Source organism: Carassius carassius, chromosome 27, assembly GCF_963082965.1.
Source record: "Carassius carassius chromosome 27, fCarCar2.1, whole genome shotgun sequence".
Lineage (NCBI taxonomy): Eukaryota > Metazoa > Chordata > Actinopteri > Cypriniformes > Cyprinidae > Carassius > Carassius carassius.
Window position 1 is genome coordinate 15,159,037 of NC_081781.1, and position 20,711 is coordinate 15,179,747.

At 38.6% G+C, this 20,711-nt stretch overlaps 1 protein-coding gene across 1 annotated transcript in view; it reads left to right on the forward strand.

Annotated features, from left to right (window-relative positions):
* The window catches only part of mdn1 (midasin AAA ATPase 1), a 45,328-nt gene that overhangs the window by 3,392 nt on the left and 21,225 nt on the right, over nt 1-20,711 (forward strand). The window contains exons 8-53 of the mRNA XM_059512910.1: nt 445-548; nt 840-954; nt 1,036-1,211; nt 2,373-2,454; nt 2,616-2,711; nt 2,797-2,909; nt 4,045-4,193; nt 4,278-4,338; nt 4,445-4,656; nt 4,789-4,892; nt 4,981-5,125; nt 5,677-5,773; nt 5,921-6,034; nt 6,362-6,509; nt 7,862-7,969; nt 8,070-8,221; nt 8,654-8,832; nt 9,210-9,418; nt 9,647-9,793; nt 9,885-10,026; nt 10,606-10,740; nt 11,168-11,306; nt 11,653-11,791; nt 11,921-12,051; nt 12,213-12,351; nt 12,504-12,633; nt 12,825-13,082; nt 13,727-13,924; nt 14,056-14,264; nt 14,385-14,507; nt 14,631-14,828; nt 14,919-15,026; nt 15,123-15,311; nt 15,403-15,492; nt 15,792-16,055; nt 16,140-16,404; nt 16,697-16,856; nt 17,485-17,601; nt 17,722-17,930; nt 18,256-18,404; nt 18,500-18,699; nt 19,318-19,541; nt 19,644-19,757; nt 20,134-20,263; nt 20,343-20,449; nt 20,557-20,690. Coding sequence (XP_059368893.1) covers nt 445-548; nt 840-954; nt 1,036-1,211; nt 2,373-2,454; nt 2,616-2,711; nt 2,797-2,909; nt 4,045-4,193; nt 4,278-4,338; nt 4,445-4,656; nt 4,789-4,892; nt 4,981-5,125; nt 5,677-5,773; nt 5,921-6,034; nt 6,362-6,509; nt 7,862-7,969; nt 8,070-8,221; nt 8,654-8,832; nt 9,210-9,418; nt 9,647-9,793; nt 9,885-10,026; nt 10,606-10,740; nt 11,168-11,306; nt 11,653-11,791; nt 11,921-12,051; nt 12,213-12,351; nt 12,504-12,633; nt 12,825-13,082; nt 13,727-13,924; nt 14,056-14,264; nt 14,385-14,507; nt 14,631-14,828; nt 14,919-15,026; nt 15,123-15,311; nt 15,403-15,492; nt 15,792-16,055; nt 16,140-16,404; nt 16,697-16,856; nt 17,485-17,601; nt 17,722-17,930; nt 18,256-18,404; nt 18,500-18,699; nt 19,318-19,541; nt 19,644-19,757; nt 20,134-20,263; nt 20,343-20,449; nt 20,557-20,690 — 6,912 coding nt within the window. The remainder of the gene's footprint in view (nt 1-444; nt 549-839; nt 955-1,035; nt 1,212-2,372; nt 2,455-2,615; nt 2,712-2,796; nt 2,910-4,044; nt 4,194-4,277; nt 4,339-4,444; nt 4,657-4,788; nt 4,893-4,980; nt 5,126-5,676; nt 5,774-5,920; nt 6,035-6,361; nt 6,510-7,861; nt 7,970-8,069; nt 8,222-8,653; nt 8,833-9,209; nt 9,419-9,646; nt 9,794-9,884; nt 10,027-10,605; nt 10,741-11,167; nt 11,307-11,652; nt 11,792-11,920; nt 12,052-12,212; nt 12,352-12,503; nt 12,634-12,824; nt 13,083-13,726; nt 13,925-14,055; nt 14,265-14,384; nt 14,508-14,630; nt 14,829-14,918; nt 15,027-15,122; nt 15,312-15,402; nt 15,493-15,791; nt 16,056-16,139; nt 16,405-16,696; nt 16,857-17,484; nt 17,602-17,721; nt 17,931-18,255; nt 18,405-18,499; nt 18,700-19,317; nt 19,542-19,643; nt 19,758-20,133; nt 20,264-20,342; nt 20,450-20,556; nt 20,691-20,711) is intronic.

Sequence of the window (20,711 nt, forward strand, 5' to 3'; positions counted from 1 at the left end):
GTGGTGAATGCACAAAAACGTACAGTCTTTTTTAGAAATGTTTCTGTTATGACTATTAAAGTCTATAAAGCATGGGTAAAGACTTTTTTTGTTACTGATTTGCATCAATTAGAGCTGTTTACGTAGCATTTTAAGTACATTTGATGCTATACATTTGATATAACATATGCTGTTTCGCTTTCCTCATGTGAGAAAAAAACAAATAATGCTTTTATTATGTAATTATATATATATATAGATATATATCTATATATATAGATATATATAAATATGGTCAAATTCTGACTTTGTGAATAGACTATGTAAATATATAATGTAAATATATATAAATAAGACAATTTATTATTTTGATAATTGGTTTAACTGGTTTGGTCTGCTGTTAATTGTATGGTGTAGGAGATGAAGCTATATTTAATCATGCTCTTGTTGTTTTTTTTTCTATAGATATCTGTTCTGCTCCCTCTCATGGAGAACAAGAAATTGACAATTCCAGGACGAGAGGACTGCATTCAGATGGCCCCATCATTCCAGTTTTTTGCCACACGAAGGTAAGCTCTTTATTCACTATTAATTTTTTATACATATATATAGTATGTGTAATTACAAGGCTGAAATTATTTGATCAAAAATACAGCGAAACACTAATCTTGTGAAATATTATTGCAATTTAAAATTACTGTTTTCTATTTTAATGTATTTTGATATAAATATAATTTATTCTTGTGATGCCAAAGCTGATTTTTCAGCAGCCATTACTCCAGTCTTTAATATGCTGATAAGAAATATTCTAAACTAGGTTTGTTACATCTGTTTAATAATGATTAAATCACTATTTTTAGGACGTTTTACAGTGGAGGAGCCTGGCATCGACCGCAGGGTTCACGTGCTGCACTTCTGGACAAATACTGGAGTAAACTGCAGATTGGCAACATGAGCCGAGAGGAACTTAAACAAGTAAGCCGTTCCCTAACTCTGAAATAGATCGTGTGTAGGTCCTGATAATACTTTAAATTCTCATTTTATTTCTCTGTTCAGGTCCTAATGAAGAGGTACCCTAACCTGGCAGTGGTGGTGGAGCGTCTTTTGGACATCTACTGCCAGCTAACAGGAGACAGACATCAAATCAGCTCCAGTCCACAGGGTCCTAGTGCAGCCCAGAACACATCAGATGAACACATCACATCACTGGAAGGCAGAAGCCTCTCTCTGAGGTAACACTTTAATTAGAATTAGAAGAAAGTCCTCAAAATCATCATGGCATAATTATAAAAAAATAGCATAATGATATAATATACTGATATTAATAAAATGTATTACAGGGTTTAATTGTACCTTCTCTAAATAGTTAAACATCAAGTCAGATTTGTATTTGTGCAGTTTCTTTTAAATGCTTGTGGGCATTTACAAATATCTCTGTATCGAGAAAGGACACCATAGACTTATCAATAAATGATGAGTGTCATTTAAGTCCTCAATGTAACAAACCGTTCAACTAAAGCAGTGACTCTACAATAAAACCCTTATTCCAGAGTTGTGATGTATCAGTCAGTGTCCATCCATTGTGTAGTTGGGCCTCAGGCTGTTCATCAGCTTTCCACTGGACTCTGCTGCAGTCAATGACACATTGATCCCTCTGTTCCCACTGTGGAGCCCTAGCAGAAACACAGTATGAGATTTGGGCCAGGGCAATCATTTATATAACTAGCTGTGTACAATAGATACCACACACTGACACAGAGTGTCATCAGTATCTTGTAGAGGGTTTTTTTTCTATAGGCCTACATATTTAAAGCAACAGTATTTTTTTGTAATATGTTTTGTTAAAAAAAATATCTATACTTGCAATAAATATGCCTTCATTTTAAAGCTCTGAAAGTGTGTCAGATATGAGGGTTGTCCTGTCAGGAGAAGTTCAGTGGTGTGGAGACCGTGCTGTTGCTAATCAATACACTTCCACATCCTCGCTCAATCCCCTACATTGTAGAGACCCTGGGTGAAAAACACTTTGAGCTGCCGGTCTGCCTACGAGGACACTCCTTGAAGTGTTTTGGCAACTTCAAGTGGAAGAGAAAAAAAAAAAACGGCTCACCATTGCTACATTTATTTGAAGTAAAGCAATAATGTTGTAGGATATTTTTTGATGAACAAGAAAAAATAAAGAACAGCATTTATTTGAAAAAGACATCTTTTATCAATGTAGAGGTCTTTGTCACCTCTGATCAATTAATGTAGATAGGGCTAAAGTATTATTTTCTTTAAAAAAATCTTATAACAAACCTTTTAATACATATATATTAATATATATTATATATATTAATTTATGGTAGTATTTTTGTAAGTTCTCCAAAAGGTTTTTTTTTCTTTTTTTTCAGGGACTTGCAGAAATGGTGTGAGAGAATCTTCTTAAATTTTGACAACTCTTGTGCTTCCACAGCACAAAATGTGTTTCTAGAGGTGAGTGGCTACCAGCATTAATCTGTCACATTCATTTTTTTGGTTTTTGCTTGTTGGATCACATTATAGTGTTCACCATTAATTGTTGAAAACACAAGAACACTAATACTGAGAAATCCTGTGTTGTTATAAGAGAAATGTTGTTGTTGTTTTACCTTCAGGCTCTGGACTGCTTCACTGCCATGCTCTCCAAATCCGAGAGCAGGCTCAAGATGGCAGAGATCATTGGCAGCAAACTCAACATATCCAGAGAGAAGGTATGTGTTATCTGGTCAGAAAGTGTGCAATATTGCAGTAATGGCTAATAAAGCCTGCTCTAATACTGTCAATGTGCTATTTCAGGCCCAGCACTTTTGCCAGATGTACCTGCCTGCCATCAGTGTGACAGAGCTGGAGGTGACAGTGGGCCGTGCCATGTTACTCTGCAAGCAGAGCGACGCAGTGTGGCTGAGCATGTGAGATTGCATTATCAGAGTATAGCCTTACCATCTCCATTTGTCTGTCTCGCTCTCTCTGACTGGCTTTTCCCCTTTCAATCTACTATGTTACAAATTGTGTAACTGCCAGTCTGGCTGTGCCAACACTGACCGCTGTGTGGAAGGCACCCTGCTGAGAAATTGAGTCCATGTGGGATTGATTGGTAACTGTGCTGTTTAAGACAGGAATACAACTCCTTTATTAGTCGTCAGGCATACACTGAGTACTGGAAGAGAGCTTACATGTATATTTATGCATTAGGCAGATGATTTTATCCATAGTGACAAAATAGAAGAAAAGGTGTTTTGAAGAAGCAACAGTATTTAGAATATACAATTGCAGGTTTTTTAGACAACTAGATTAGTAAGCAAGAGGAAAAATGCAGAGAACAAAAATAAAGTTTAGATGAAAGTTGGCAGCACTTTCATCAGGAGAGTTTTTAAATGGGCAAATTACTAGAAATATTTAAAGAGGTTTATTTAATTCATGTTTTTAAATGCAGTTTAATAAAAAAAATACATTGAAAAAAATGTATAATGTATAAATAGACAAATTGAAAACTGTTTATTTAATTCATGTTTTAAAACGTGGATTAATAAACAATAAAAAGTTCATTAATAAATATTTTGAAATTCGCTTTTTAAGAATACAATTGGCAAACACTTTTCACTCAATTTGCAAATTGCTTTTCTTTGTCATTTTGCCAAATGCTTTTTTTTATCTATTTGTTGATCGAGTTAAAAAAATTAATTGGACCGTACACACATGGGAGCAACCAATCAATTTTCACCTCAATTTGAAGAGCCAACCCAATTTGGTTCTCCATTCTCAAATACATTAATTAAATCAAATTAAAATGCAAACTTAAAACTTGAATGAAAATGAGAAATGTTGCCTTAGCAACTAACTGAAATAAGTTAAACTAAAAAATAAGTTTGTTAAAGTACTAAAATTACAAAAACAAACATGAATAAAATGAACTTAAAACTTAATCTAAAATGAAAATGAAAATTGGAAATATACAAATAAAACTGGTTCTAAATATTAATAAATACTATAATAGTATATAAACAATATTGAAGCCTCTATAATTGATGTGTATTGGCCCCACAGAGGCAGACAAACATTTGCCACCACACGGCCGTCCTCTGTACTTTTGGAGCAGCTCTCAGTGTGTGTCACTAAAGGGGAACCTGTCCTGTTGGTCGGGGAGACGGGCACAGGAAAGACCTCTACTGTCCAGTACCTGGCAGAAATGACAGGTAACACATCTGAACTAAACTAAGCCAGTAGGTTTAACACAGTGCATCATTGTTAAACCTCCTGCCCTGTTGTACTGCCCACAGGACACAAACTCAGAGTGGTCAACATGAACCAACAGAGTGACACTGCTGACCTATTAGGAGGGTGAGTAGACAAGTGACAAGAAATATGGACAGTAAAAATGTGGTAGAAACTCTCTGCGAAGTGCGAACATGTTTTTTTTGCTGACCTTGGTCTTTGATGATTGAAGGTATAAACCAGTGGACCAAAAGCTTATCCTTTTGCCCCTCCGGGAAGCATTTGAGGACCTCTTTTCCCAGACATACTCTCGGAAACAGAACCTGACCTTCCTGGGTCACGTCCAGACCTGTTTCAGAGGCAAACGCTGGCAGGACCTTCTGAAGCTCATGGACCATGTCTGCAAATCAGCACTAACCAAGGAACTACACGATAAACCCAATGGTAATTCTAAAGGTTCAAATCAATTACATCAGTCATAATTTCTGTTGTTTCTAAATTCTTTGTGTAAAAAAAAAAAAAAAAAGGAGTTGCGATCGTTTTTCAGTCTTCTTTTTCTTGGTGTTTTTCTCATAGCTGCCTTGCTGCAGGAGCAGTGGGAGGCTTTGGCTCTCAAACTCAGTCAGACGCAGGAACAGATCCGGGCCTGTGAATCCGCTTTGGTCTTTGCATTTGTGGAGGTAATTGTCTCTCCTCTAACCTCCTGTCTAAATCTCTTCTTTCTCCTGTTATCTCCTGAATGTTGTGGCTGTCTGTGTATCCGCACAGGGGACTTTAGCCCAGGCTGTGAAGAAAGGCCAATGGATCCTGCTGGATGAGATTAATCTGGCTGCTGCAGAGACGCTGGAGTGTCTGAGTGGATTGCTGGAGGGCAGCGCTGGGTCACTGGTGCTACTGGATAGAGGCGACACTGGTGAGTCCCTAACAAATTGGTATAGTGGGTAAAGATGTGCCCTTGTAGTACTTTGCCTTTCCCTTAGACTACTTCTATAGGCTGACTGTAGACACTTTGGATCAAGAGATGAAACAGCTAGTTGTAAGTCACTGATTAGGAAACAGTCTACTGTAGTTTATTGGCTCAAAAAACAGTTGTATACTACTGTTCAAAAGTTTAGGGTTTATATGATTTTTTTTAAATGTTTTTGAAAGAGAGTAATATTTTGAAATATTTTCAATTTAAGCTGAATTTTCAGAAGCTATAACTTCATTGTCACATGATTCTTCAGAAACCATTCTTATATGACGATTTGGTGCTCAAGAAACATTTATTAATGCTTTCGTAGAAACCATGATGATTTTTTTTCAGGGTACTTTGATGAATTGAAAGTTCAAAAGAACAGAAAGTGTTCTTGATGCTTAATTGTTGTCCTTTACCAAAAGTGGTGTTGTTGATGAGTGGTTTAGAAATGTTTGATTTAATTCAGAGGTAATTTACTGTTTTCATTCTGATGTCATTCTGTGTAGAGCCTCTGGTTCGTCACCCAGACTTCCGCCTGTTTGCCTGCATGAACCCAGCCACTGATGTAGGCAAGAGGAACCTGCCACTGGGCATTAGAAACCGGTGAGAGGGGATCGAACTCCTAATAAATATCTAGCATATTTGTTTGAAGATAAAATACACTATGTATACTTTCTTAAGCATTCAAATTTTTTCTGAGAACACTGTTTGTGTTTATATGAAGTTAATGTAATTGTGTTTATGTATCAGATTTACAGAGTTGTATGTGGAGGAGCTTGAGAGTGAAAGTGATTTACGAATCCTCGTCTCTGACTATCTCAAGGGCCTTAACCTGACCAGAGGCATCATCCATGGAATCATCAGGTTTGTTCACAGGTCTTTAGTAGGTCTCCATTGCTATCAATAGAACAGCTAACTGACTTTCCTCATTAAAACACAATTTTTTGCAGTTTGATATATAGAAGATCAATGGTTGCCAATAGCAAAACAATTATAAAACAAATAATCATTTCTTGATGATAATATTAAGGTAGTTTAAAATTTTAGGTTTTTACTTATTAAATATGGTTTTTATCCCAAGAATTGTAAAATACACAACATATAGAATTCATCCCTTTAGTTAGGTGCTATACTAAAAGACACTTGTGAGTGATGTTTCTTTAAACCGATTCTTCCCTGCTTTTCCCTCAGTTTTTATTTGGCTGTTCGTAAGGAGGCTAACACTCGGCTAGTGGACGGTACGGGTCACAAGCCTCACTACAGCTTGCGTACACTTTGCAGAGCTCTGAAATATGTGGCCTCTGATCCCTGCTACAACATCCAACGCTCCCTCTATGAGGTAATGTATTTGTCCTCATCATCGTTAATATCTCAGAAGTCTGACACCTAGTGGGTTGTGTATATTGCAGTAAATGTCTGTTACATGTTGCTATATTGAAATAAGATTTTTTATTCATGTAAAGACCAAGCAGCAACCTCCCGCTCTCTCTCTTGAAACCCATATGGAAGTGACTTAAACTGTAATTCGTCAACTGGCCGCTAGATGTTGGATGCAAAAGGGAGTCAATCCCATAGACTCCCCATGTTAAAATGGCCAACTTTACAGCAGAAAAAAATGTTTACAGCCTGGTTCAAAAAAATATTTTGGACTATATAGTTAATTTTGCCCTTCATGACAACTATGAGGGGGGTGAATTAAACTTATCTGTTTAAATTATATTAAGCGTTAAAGTTCTGCATAATTAAAGGTGAGGCCACTTGATTGACAGGGTGATTGCCGCTGGTGTCACCACAGTCTAGCTAGGTGGGTGTGGTTTCAGCAACCAGCTCCCACCTTTTTGCCCATTTTCGATTATCCGTGAGTGATGTACGGTGTCACACTGCCAACATGGCGAAGGCCGGCTCCGCCTACTTTTGGCTTCATAAATGCTCTTCTGAAGCCTATGGGTGATGTCACGGACACTACATCCATGTTTTTATACAGTCTAAGGTAAAGACACAAGAACTTGACTTTGCCTGGGTTGGATGTTTTACCCTGTGCCAACAGCAGAAGTGAGCAGCTTAATAAAACACACTAGCTGTGTTGTTTTGCTACATCGTTATGAATAATGCTGTTTAAATTTAGTTTTGTTACATCACGACACGCCTCTCTCATACAGTGTAGATTGGATTTCAAAGTCCCACCGGCACTACATTTCCCACAGAGTAGTTTGAGTTATACAATGACTACTCCACCAGTCAATCTGTATACAGTACATTGTATTTTTGAGATTGTTTATTTACTAATATCAGTATCTGTCCACTCCATATAGGTTTCCAGCTTTTGCAGGTCGTAGGAGTTATTACATTAGATGGTGGTTTTCTTCAGGCATTAACATTGTCAATACATTTAAATTCACATTTTTTTGAAAGCAAGTTTTTTTTTTTTTTTACATTCATTTTGTTAATTTAGGGCAACCAGGTTGTTTAAAGCTTAAAGACTTCATTAGTTCTGTTCAACATTGACCAGCTTTATTCATTTTCGTTAATGCAACAAGTTTTATGCCAATCATATGACAAAGTGCTCTGTATTTGTTTTTGTTGGGCATAAACAGTAGACATTTAAATAAAGAAGTGTGTTGTGTGCATTTTGTAAAAGAAATAAAAACACCATGAAAAGTATGTTTACGTGGAGGTTAATATCTTCAACAGGGTTTCTGTCTGAGTTTTCTCACTCAGCTGGATCGCAGCTCTCACCCTGTTGTGCAGAAACTGGTGTGTCAGTACATACTAGGAGGAAATGTGAAGTGTCTAAAACAGGTAATCATCTCAGAGCTACTTTTATCCATGCTAATATTTGTTTAAAGGGATAGACTGTAGATGTTCTTTGTGTGAAAATGGTCCTGTGCTGTCTCTTCAGCCAATCCCAAAGCCAAAGGACCGCGTGTGCATGCAGATAGAGGACTACTGGCTGATGCGGGGTGACATGGAGCCTACTGTAGACTCCAGTTACATCCTCACACCCTCCGTCAAGCTCAACCTGAAAGACCTGGCACGGGTAGTGTCTGCCGGGTAGGAAAACCCACCCCAGATATGTCCCCTGTGACTTTCCGTAGATCAATCTCACCGTCGATACATATTACATACACAGCATCTCTCTGTTCATCTGTGGGAGGATTTGATTCACTTTTAGTTCTTTGGGTAGTAATCATAGTAACTGATTGAATTGCTTTTCTGTTTTGGTGCCATTTGTCTGGGACAGTTCAGACCTAGTGAACAGTTGATTTCTATATCTGTATAGAGCTGACTTCAGGACATTTTGGGCATCTGTACCTTTTTCTGTACCTTTCTGGGCCAAATCAGATATATATATATATATATATATATATATATATATATATATATATATATATATATACTGTAAATTCATTACATACTAGGAATAATTTTCCACTAATTTCTTCTATACATTGTCTTTTCTCTTTGTGTTGTTTTGGTGATTAGCATCCATCCAGTGCTTATTCAGGGGGAAACGTCTGTAGGAAAGACGAGTCTGATAAAATGGCTTTCAGCTGCCACAGGAAACCAGTGTGTGCGGATCAATAACCATGAGCACACAGATATCCAGGAGTACATTGGCTGCTACTCCTCTGATGAGCATGGCAAACTTGTCTTTAAAGAAGGTACATAACCTTTGGAGCACACATTAATAATGATAATCTACAAGTATGTGAATCTGTTATGCTTACATTACAATTCCATTGAAAGAGAATTTTTGAATGTAAAAATTATGTAAATACATAAAAATGGTACGAAATGCATGTTGTTATAAGCCAGGCTTAAAATGCAACACTCAGGGGGTCCTGGCTTCCTCCATCTACCCACAAAGGGGGCTAAAACAATTAAAGACCCTTGACTTATGCTAAAGATATTAATACATTTTAATTATTCACTGACATATTAGATCGTTGTTTCTCTTCATGTATAGTTCAGTGTTCGATTAACCTTATGTTTTATGTCATGTTTTCATGTAAACAACATATGTTTCTTTCCCCTGAAGGTGTTCTGATCGATGCCATGAGGAAAGGTTATTGGATCATTCTAGATGAATTAAACCTTGCCCCCACTGATGTCCTCGAGGCCCTGAATAGATTGCTGGATGATAACCGGGAGCTCTTCATCGCCGAGACACAGGAAGTCGTCAAAGCCCACCCTAGATTTATGCTCTTTGCCACCCAGAATCCTCCTGGGCTTTACGGGGGCAGAAAGGTCTCTTCAATCAATTTTAAAAAATGACCAGTTTGTCAGGCAACCTTGTTTTCTTGACCTTTTGTGAACTGTAATCTGCAACAGTAATGCGGTAACTGATTGGGAGGTGCTGATGTACTGGTTCTGATGTTACTGTTCAGGACAGGCTCAAGAATTTTAATGCACTTAATTATTCTATCTTAATATCTTATCAAAGTCTGACCCATGACCAGTTTCATTCTTGTATAGGTCCTGTCCCGAGCATTTAGGAACCGTTTCGTGGAGCTGCATTTTGATGAGCTGCCCAGTGTAGAGCTTGAGAACATTCTCCATCAGCGCTGCAGTTTGCCCCCATCCTACTGCTCCAAACTCATCAAAGTCATGCAGAACTTGCAGGTGCGCATCTCATTTTGTTGCATCAGTGTATAAGAATCTATTTTGAGAAGTTCATGAATATGTTTTTTGATATGGTGATTATTTTTATCAGTCCTTGCGTAGAGGATCTAGTGTGTTTGCTGGAAAACATGGGTACATTACCCTAAGAGACCTGTTCCGCTGGGCTGAACGCTATAGGCTGGAAGAGCAGAATGACACCTCACGTGATTGGCTACAACATTTGGCTGATGACGGTAAAATCAATGACAAACTTTTGGAGTAAAAAAAAAATAATTATATGTATATATATATGTATGTACGTGTGTGTGTGTGTGTGTCCACTACAGTTCAAAGGTTTGGTGTCTGTAAGATATTTTAACTGTTTATCTTATGTCTGTTATGTGCACCAAGGTTGCATTTATTTAGTAGTAAAACAGTAATATTGTGAAATAATAATATTACAGTTAAAAATGATTTAAAAAAAATAATTTATTCCTGTTATGGCAAAGTTGAATTTCATGCTCATTTAGTACTCAAGAAATGGTTCTTCTTGTTATCGATTGTGGTGATTGTTTTCTGGAAACCGTGATACTTTTTTTAGGATTCAGTTCAAAACACCAGCATATATCTGAAGTAGAAATCTTTGGTTACAATGTAAAAGACTTTACTGCTACTTTTAGTGCTTTTTATTATTTAAATAAAAATTACTTTAATTAGTGCCTCCTTTCTGAATGAAAGGAATTGATCAATGAATCAGTGATGTTTTAATGATCCCAAACCTTTGATGTAATATTTGAAAATTATTGTAATAATCATGGTGTTTACTCTTTCAGGCTACATGCTGTTGGCCGGCCGTGTCAGGAAGCCAGAGGAAGCGCTGACCATCCAGAACATTTTGGAGAAGCACTTTAAAAGGACTGTGAACTTAGATGCTCTTTTCTCTGAAGCTCAGGTCACCTCTCAGTTCAGTGAGTTTTTGCGCACAAACACAGAGGCACACCGAATTCTGACATCAGGTCGATGACTTTCAATTACTAATGTTGTTCTCACTGGTTGTTCCATTGCATTATCACATAAACAAATACCAGAAGCACTGCACAGATTAATGACAGTCCCTTAATAAAGCATCTTAGCAACCTCCACTACCTGCGTGTGTTCCTTATATGATGCAGGTATTTAGTGTGAGTTTATCGATTGTATCTTGTGATGTTTATTTCCATCTATACAGATGATTTAACATAGCAAAATAGTTTCAATGAAAGGTTAAATTCTTGATTCTGATGCTTACCTAAAGATGAGTTTGATTAGCTCACTTTATTACTAATGGCCAGATTGATTATTTTGGCTGGTTCAGTTTGGTATATTGATGGTTGTTGATGGCTTGGCACTTGGCAGGCCCTTTTGTGGACAGCATTGCGGGTGTCCCTGAAGAGTTCGGTCATGTGGTGTGGACCCAGGGCATGAGGAGACTGGCTGTGCTAGTGGGCAGAGCACTTCATTTTGGAGAGTCTGTTCTACTTGTCGGGGACACGGGGTAAGCTGTAATACAGTCCCTATTTGAACCTCAGTGAGAGGGTTTGAAAATCTGATCAGTTCCCTTTGACACATCTTAAAAGTAACAAAATGTAACTTATCAGATTAACAGTGAGGGTTTTTTATTTTTTATTTTTTTTTAAATATTGTTGTAAATGTTGGGGGCCTTAAAGTTGAGAATTACTGCTGTAATACCACATGCCATCTAGCAATAACAAATAGAAACATATTTTTCAATTAAAAATGTCAACACAGGAAACTAAATTTTTCTTTAAAACCTTTAGTAGCTTTATTTATTTATCAGATAAAAGCTGAAATGGATTATAAGTTCCTCCCCTTTACTACAGCTGTGGTAAAACCACCATCTGCCAGCTGTTTGCTGCATTAGCTGGTCAGAAGTTCTTCTCTGTGAACTGTCACTTGCATATGGAGACGTCTGACTTTCTGGGTGGCCTCCGACCTGTCCGTCACACGGGAACCCAACAGGTAATATTCCTATTTCTTAAGATTGAGTTTACAAAACTCTCATTTCCAGTCCTAAACTCAGACTGCCACCAGCTTATGGCTTATTCATCAATGCTGGTTTTGATTTGACATGAATGTATTATGTTTCAGGCTGATGCCGAGGACGGCCGTCTGTTTGAATGGCATGATGGACCACTGGTGCTGGCGATGAAACAGGACGGTGTGTTTCTAATGGATGAGATCTCACTGGCAGATGACTCTGTGCTGGAGAGACTCAACAGGTGTGAATTTAAACTCTGTGTTCTCACACTGACAGCTTATTAACAGTGTTTAAATTTTACTTAAAAGTTTTCAATTCGGGTTTGTTTGGAAAGTTTTGTACATCATTGATATTGGCACATCTCTTGTTGAAAGTGATTATGTGACTATGTGTTCTGTGCAGCGTATTGGAGACTGAAAAATCATTGGTGCTGGCAGAGAAAGGCAGCGGAGATGATGAAGATGTTGAGCTGATCATTGCTGGGAAGAAGTTCCGGCTTGTCTCTACCATGAACCCCGGAGGTGATTTTGGAAAGAAAGAGGTCAGTACATGGAAAATTAGCATGGCTAAGTAACATTATGTTGAGGTTTTTTAATATTCTCTGAAGATTAATATTAATAGTGAAACAAGTGGATTGTGTTTGCGTGGATGAAACAAGCAACCAGTGGCACTGATGTGTTTGCATATGTACAGCTGTCTCCAGCACTCAGGAACAGGTTCACAGAGATTTGGTGCCCCCAGAGCAACAGTCGTAATGATCTAATGCAGATCATCCAACACAATCTAAGGCCTGGACTCTCTCTGGACCAGCATGACCACCAAGGTGAGTCACAGAGCAATCACTTCTAAAAAGCCTCGTTTCACACCCTTTGAAGTACTTGAATCTGATAGCTGGATTCTACAGTCAATAGCTTTGTATGATTACCACTAAACTACATGTAATAGATGTTTGTTGTCCTTGGCTAGTCAGTCTCCTGCTCTGTTTTAGTCTCATCATTGCTCTTCCCATCTCAGGTAAAGACATAGCAGAGCTCATGCTGGACTTCATCGACTGGCTGACCAATCAGGAGTTTGGCCGACGGTGTATTCTAAGCGTGCGAGACATTCTGTCATGGGTGAACTTCATGAACACAGTATGTGAGCGGGACGAGGACGGCTTCATGACCATGGGGGAGCTGGAGGAGGAGGAGCCCGAATGGGACCTGCGATTGGACACCGTAACAGCCTTTATTCATGCTGCGTGCCTTGTGTATGTGGACGGAATCGGCTCAGGTGTGAGAAAAGCGAGTGTAAACTGCATTTATCATGTTTTGGTACCCATTTACCCCCAAAATGAGTAAGATATACTAGCGTTTCTGGGGTCAGTAAGATATTTTTAATAAAGTCTCCTCTAAGCTTAAAAGGCTGCATTTATTTGACCAAAATACAGTAAAAGCTATATATAATGCAGTTTATTCCTGTTATTGCAAAGCTGAATTTCAACAGCTGTAAATAGTCTTAACATGATCTTTCAGAAATCATTTTGATATGCTGATTGTGTGCTGAAAAAACATCATTTTATCAATATTGAAAATTATTGTGCTGCTTAATATTTTTGTCGAAAACATTATACTTTTTTTCCGTTTTCAGGATCCTTTTATAAATGGAAAGTCGAAAAGCTAAATTTTGTGAAATAGAAACTTTTGTTACATTATAAATGTCGTTATTGTGCATGTATTTTGATCAATTTAATGCATGCTTAATTATTAAGTATTAATAAAAAATAAAATAAAAAAAGGAAATCCTACTTAACCCAAACCTTTCAACAGTACTTAGATTTTTTTCATTTTACAGATCAAATATCCCTTAACCATGCTACTTAAGAAAATATAAATCCTTCTTAATGACCTCATTATTATAATTTTTTATGGTACCAGGAACCACAGTGTCGGCAGCAGAGAATGCCCTGGTGGCACGGAAATTGAGTATGGAATACCTGGAGAAGAGACTGAGCAGAATTACAGAGCTAGATGAGGAGATGAGGGATGCGCTCAGAGTCTACGACACTAATGTACCCCGAGAGCCCCAGTGGGGTGAAGACTTCTTTGGCATTGACCCCTTCTACATCGCTGCAGGTGAGGAATCTATTAACATGTAAAAGTTAATATATGTAAACTGGGTGTTGTTAGCAATTATTGTTATCAAATGGTTCCCCAGGTGGGACTTTTGGATTCTGTTTGCTACATATAGTCTGATCCACCCACAGGTTCTGAGAGTGAGGGCAGGAGTCTGTCGCACTACGCTTTGAGTGCGGGCACCACTGCAGTGAATGCTCAGAGGATATTACGGGCACTGAAGCTTCAAAGACCCATACTTCTGGAGGGCTCACCTGGAGTGGGCAAAACCAGCCTGGTCGCTGCCCTTGCCAAGGCATCTGGGAACCATCTTGTCAGGATCAACCTGTCTGAACAAACTGTATGTCAGTTTTGCTTTAGCATTGCTTTGTTGAACTCAATCTAAACTCTACCAATGCAATGACAACCATTTTTGACCGGTGTTTTTAATTCATTGTGCTGTTTTGTCCTCTCTGTGCAGGATGTTACGGATCTCTTTGGGACAGACCTGCCAGTGGAAGGTGGGAAAGGAGGAGAGTTTGCGTGGCGGGATGGTCCTCTCCTTGCTGGGCTGAAGGCTGGACATTGGATCGTCCTAGATGAGGTAAAAATAAATGGAAATGCGTTTGTCTTATTTTTTTATATAGAGTTGATAACTCTAAAAAATCTCTTTATTTTAGTTGAGTAGCTTTAATGATTGTTGTTTTTCTTTGTCTTATCTCTCCAGCTGAATCTGGCCTCTCAGTCAGTGCTGGAAGGTCTGAACGCTTGCTTTGACCATCGTGCTGAGATCTACATCCCTGAGCTGGGCATGCGCTTCCATGTTCAGCATGGGAAGACCAAGATCTTTGGCTGCCAAAACCCTTTCACACAGGGAGGAGGACGCAAAGGCCTTCCCAAGTCCTTCCTAAACAGATTCACCCAGGTAAGATTGAATGATTTTCTGTATGTTTTCGGAAAAAAATACACATTTGATTAAGGATATGGATCTGTGTTCTGTATTTTCCTCATTCAGGTTTATGTGGATGCACTAACCAATGAAGACATGCAGTTCATTGGTGACTCCATCTTTCCTAACATTGACAATGCGATCATTTCAAAAATGGTGCAATTTAGTAGCCGGGTAAGTGGGCGATGCTTAACTTCACTGGTGTTTTTCTGTTGCTCGTGCTCTTTTATTTGACACCTCCCCATGTATCGTGATTTCTTGTTTCCTAAGCTTGTCAAAGAAGTGACAGTTGAAAGGAAATGGGGCCAGATAGGAGGACCATGGGAGTTTAATCTCCGTGACCTGTTCCGTTGGTGCCAGCTGATGCAGACAGACCAATCACCAGGCTTCTTCAACCCTGGCCAGCATGTTGGACTTGTGTATGCAGACCGCATGAGGACCGAGGCAGACAAGGCTCAGGTAACAATGCTAATTTAAATACCATTTATCACTCATAACCTGGAGATATGAAGATAAAGCCGTTGATCACTAATACGTGTTCTATCCTCAGGTGTTAGCAGTGTTTAGGAAGGTGTTTGGAGAAGACTTTGAACCTTATATGGGCTCCAGACAGTTCCATATCACCCCTTTGAACTTACAGGTTGGTCAGAATAATATAAAATAATATAATATAATTGGTTTAGTATAATGTTATTTTATTTTTTATTGTAGTTTTTTTTAAAGACAAAATATTGGTCGCAAGCCAGAACAATAAGAAACATCAAGTGTGAATATATATTATAATTAATATTATATCATATTTAAATAGTTTTAATCCTTATTTTTTATTTTAATCCTTAATCCATAATCTATAATAAATTGTATGTATAATAAAAGTCTTTAACATAAATAAACATTGGTGTTTGATAATATTTCTTCCTCTGTGTCACACACATACAGTTGGGTTACTCAGTTCTGCAGCGTAGTGGAGGGGCACCTATTGCTCTGGATCCTCCTTTGTCGATTACCCATCATTCTTTGCACCCTCTGGAAGCCCTGATGAAGTGTGTGGAGATGGGGTGGATGGTCATACTGGTGGGTCCCACTGCGAGTGGAAAGAGCAGTCTAGTGCATCTGCTTGCACTGTTAACAGGACACAGACTGAGGGTCATGGCCATGAACAGCGCCATGGACACAACGGAGCTGCTGGGTGGTTTTGAGCAGGTCACTTGGAAATGACAGACATGTTGAATATTTCACTAATTTGGTGGGATTATTGGGATTGTGATAACTTGTAATTGTTTTTAGGTGGACATCATACGGCCATGGCAGCAGGTCTTGGAGAGTATGGACTATGTGGTGGCCATGGTGACCAGACGAGGCCTGATGTCATTGGATGGGGCGGTGCAGGACACTGAGTTTCTGTTGAGCACGTGGAGCACTTTCCGCCGCTGGCTGAGAGAGGAGGGTCTGGACACCACAGAGGGCATGGTCACGTTTGAGGCTTTAAACAAACTGGAGGTCATCATTGTTCTGCTGCACAAACTCAACACTAAACTCAAGGTCTTAACAGGTAAGACACTGCACTACAACAAGGCAGTATTTGTCTTCTGTATGCTTTACGACTTAGCAAATTGGTTCTCTGAGACATTTGGATTTGAATTTGAGTAAGAATGAGTTGGGAGAATGAGAATGGGTTGAAATTTTCTTTTTTTTAACTTTTATTTTTAGTATATTAAATAATACATGTAAAAATATATATATTTTATGACAGTTTATTTAAATAAGATAAAATAAATCCTTACTTTTTTTTAGCCTTGTTTAAAGAGTTTGAGTGTCATAAAATCTCTGATTGTCTACTGCAGACATGTCAAAGCTGCAGATGGACTTCACTCTACTGAAGGAGCGGTTGGCCCAAATGCAGGACGGTTGGACTCATGGGGGCTTTGAGTGGCTGGATGGGACGTTAGTTCAGGCGCTGCAGGCTGGAGACTGGTTGCTCATGGACAATGTCAACTTCTGCAGGTCAGATGAATGTAAAAAAAGTAATAATGACTTGTTGTCAAGTCTGTGTTTTAATGAATTGGTTGAGTAAACGATTCAGTGACGCATTTATAACACAAAAAGTCACTGACTTATAGACTGCACTGATATAACATTCTCATCAACACTTATTATTGAAAAATAAAAGATGGTGATTTGGTCATGATATACTGTATTTTCCAGACTATAAATCACATTTTTTTTTCATAGTTTGGCTGGTCCTGCGACTTATCAAAATTAAATTTACATGAACCAAGAAATGAACCAACAGAAAACATTACCGTCTACAGCCGCCAGAGGGCGCTCTATGCTGCTCAGTGCTCCTGTAGTCTACCACTGAGCAGCGTAGAGCACGGGTGTAGACGGTAATGTTTTCTCTTGGTTTTAAATAAATGCGACTTATAATCCAGTGTGACTTATATATGTTTTTTTTTTCTCGTCATGACGTATTTTTGGACTGATGCGAGTTATACTTAGGTGCGACTTATAGTCCGGAAAATACGGTATTGCTTTTTTTTTTTTTTTTTTTTGAGTGATACAACTAGTATAAATAATGTATTCCATGTAGACATGTAATAAAATAACTCACTATGAACTATTCGTGTTACAGCCCTTCAGTGTTGGATCGACTGAATGCCCTTCTGGAGCCTGGCGGGTCATTAACCATTAATGAACGAGGGATCATTGATGGAACCACACCCACCATCACACCCCACCCTAACTTCAGGTACAAACAAATCCTGTACCAACATCACATCCTGCTGAACTGTTTCTAATCTCATGTGAAAGTACAGTTCTGTGAGACTCACTGCCTCTGTTCAGTCCTGTTTCTCTTTGTGTTTTTCAGGTTGTTCCTCACCATGGATCCCACCCACGGGGAAATCTCTCGAGCCATGAGAAACCGTGGTGTTGAGATCTACATCCCTGGCGAGCATGAGGGAGTGTGCTGGGACACCCTTGATCTAAAGATGGTGTTACACACCCTGGGTGTGACGGGAGACTGTGTGTGTGACCTGCTGATCTCCATTCATTCAGAAATCAAGAACACAATATGGGGTGAGTGTGTGATTGGATCAAAGGTGTTATTTTATTATCATTGAGAAACTATTATAGATTTTGTTTTAATCTTTTGATTAATTTTATATTTTACATTTTTTTTAGTTTTTATTAGTTATTTTTTTGTCTATTTTAATTTTTATTTCAGTTTTAGTTATTTTATCATATCAAGTTAAGCAAAATGAAAATACTTTTTTTTTTTTTATATAGTTTTTCAGTTAACAATTTATTTCAAAGACAGAAATTTTTTTTTATGGTTTTATTTTAATTTACTATAGATCTTTAGATATGTTTTGATGGAGATGCTCTCTTTACTGTCCTCTAGACTCACCTGCATCATCCTTGTCATCTCTGCTCCATGCTGCGTCTCTGTTGTCTGGTCAGCTCCAGAGAGGAGTTGATCTGCCCAGTGCCCTTTTACAGGCCTGTGGAGAGGCTTATGCTTTCTGTCAACGCACCACTGCTAACCAGCAGGTACATGGATGTTTGTCTAAAAACCACGGCAAGATAAAATATATGATGCCATAAAATTATGACACATCAAACTTACGTCTCACTTCCTGTCTCAGCTGGCTCAGGACGTCATTGAGAGGCAGCTGGCAGTGCTGGACTCTGAGGACTGGGGCAGTGGGCTGCTATGTGCGGGTGTGTGGCCGGACCGTATCCCCTCAGCCCTGATGTGCACTGAGGACTCGTGTTTCTCCAGTGTCCAGAGAGACGGACAGGTCCTCCTGTACTGCCTCAACACTCTCAGTCTTTACGGGAAAAGGTCAGAACTACACTATACAAACAAACCATTTTGTATTTCATTGGCCAATTGGCCAAGTCATTGGTTGTAAATAAGATTCTAATATTGTTTGTGGTCATGAAAGTTATTCACATTTAAAGTTATAAATTTTTGTTGGCGCCGGCATATAAAGCGCAACTGCACTCGCGGCGACCCGAGTTCGATTCCTGTCTCGAAGTCCTATGCTGATCCCGCTCCCCTCTCCTGTCTAAAATGATAAAGGAATAAGAAGTCACCCCCCCCCCCCCCCCATTTAATACATTTTCTTAATTATTAAGCATTTCTTAAAGGTTTTTTTTTTAAAAGCTTTCAGTTTTAGAATCAGTTTTTCTTTTTTTCTTTTTTTTATAATTTAGTATTTTGTTTGTTTGATTATATATTTGATCGATAATACACAAGTGAAACTGCAGTTATAACAATAAATTCATCATATATAGTATTTTTTGAACCATGAAATTTTCAGTAATTAGTAATTTAGTTAAATTATTCTATAATCATTATTTTGGTTAGCAAAAAAACTTTTACGTTTTTGTAAAAAAACTAAACAAAAACTGTAGTTATAGTAGTATAATAATATATTATTAATAATTTCTGATTCAGAAATCGTCCACTGAGCCTGGTTGACCTGCAGAGGGCAATGCAGAGTGGTGCTGTACTGGATGGGCTGCAGTTTTCTGGCGGTGGAGGACTGGAGGGTGGAGCTGAGAATGCCCTTCGCCTCCTCCCGACAGCAGTTAAAATACTGACAGAAAGAGCTTCTCACAGTGACTGGGTCCTCAGAACCAGCTGGCTCTCCCACCTTACCAAAACGTACAAACATGCAGGTATGCTGTAAAGGAAAAAGCAACCTTTTTAATGTGTTTAATAAAGTTTTTGTTGTCCTGAGATCATATTTTTGAGACCTGAGATCATACTGGTGCTTGCAGATGCAGCTCTGATGCAGTTGGAGGCAGGATGCACAGCGCTGAAGGCCGTATTCAACAGCAAGCTTATCGGGAAAGGCAAATGTCTGGCAGAGCTCTTGCAACCACACAGCACAGGTACATATACACACTCACACATATATACACTTAAAGACCACTTGAAATAATAATAGGTCTATCTGAAATAGTAAGTATTTCATAATCAGTGTCTCTTCCTCTTAAACAACTTTTCTAATGTAAATAAGGTTGTGTAAGGAAAAACCATATCATGATATATCAGTCTAACTCACCTACAGTCCAAAAACCCTTTATTATTTTCTGATAAATATGGTTTCATTCGGAAGTCAATCACATTATTGAAGTTAAGTGCATTGGGAGTGCATTCTTCATTGCCTTTAATATTTATTTATGTGGAAAACTCAGAATCATAGTTACAAAAAACAAAACTCGTATACAGTTGCTGTGGAGTTCCTAAACGTTGTTTCTTCACCAGATGACTACAGGATTCTGGTCGACATGCGCTGGAACAAGCAGTACTTGGACATTTTGGCAAACACATGCAACTTTGAGGATGAGGAGAGATACATGGAATTCATGGAAGCCCTGAATGCTGTTGCCAACAGGTAAGTCCTTATCATTTTCCACAAAAATATTCCAGTGAAGTGGCAAATGTCCAGAAACGAATGGCTTATGTTTTGAAAGAATCACATTGCTGATGGACCGAGAGGAGAGTGCAGCTATTAACAGCAGTGCTGGAAACAGCTCGCCTCATAACAGCGCACTTAGACTGGCCACTTCTTTCTCAAAAGGTACACACACTCACTCCCACAGCCTTGTAAAAAATACACTTTTGACATTAGAATGAAAAAGCTTGGGTTTTGTGTCACTATTCACATTATAAAATCTGGTTTTATAGGGACGGTTGACATAGGCCACCTACCTCATCCAGTGTTGATCCACCTGCGCTCATTCTTCGACCTGTGGGATTCATTTGTACTGGAAGCTGTGCAGTCGGGCCAGCCCTACATCTCCGACCACCTCATGTTTGAGGTCAGAATTTTATTCCAGAGA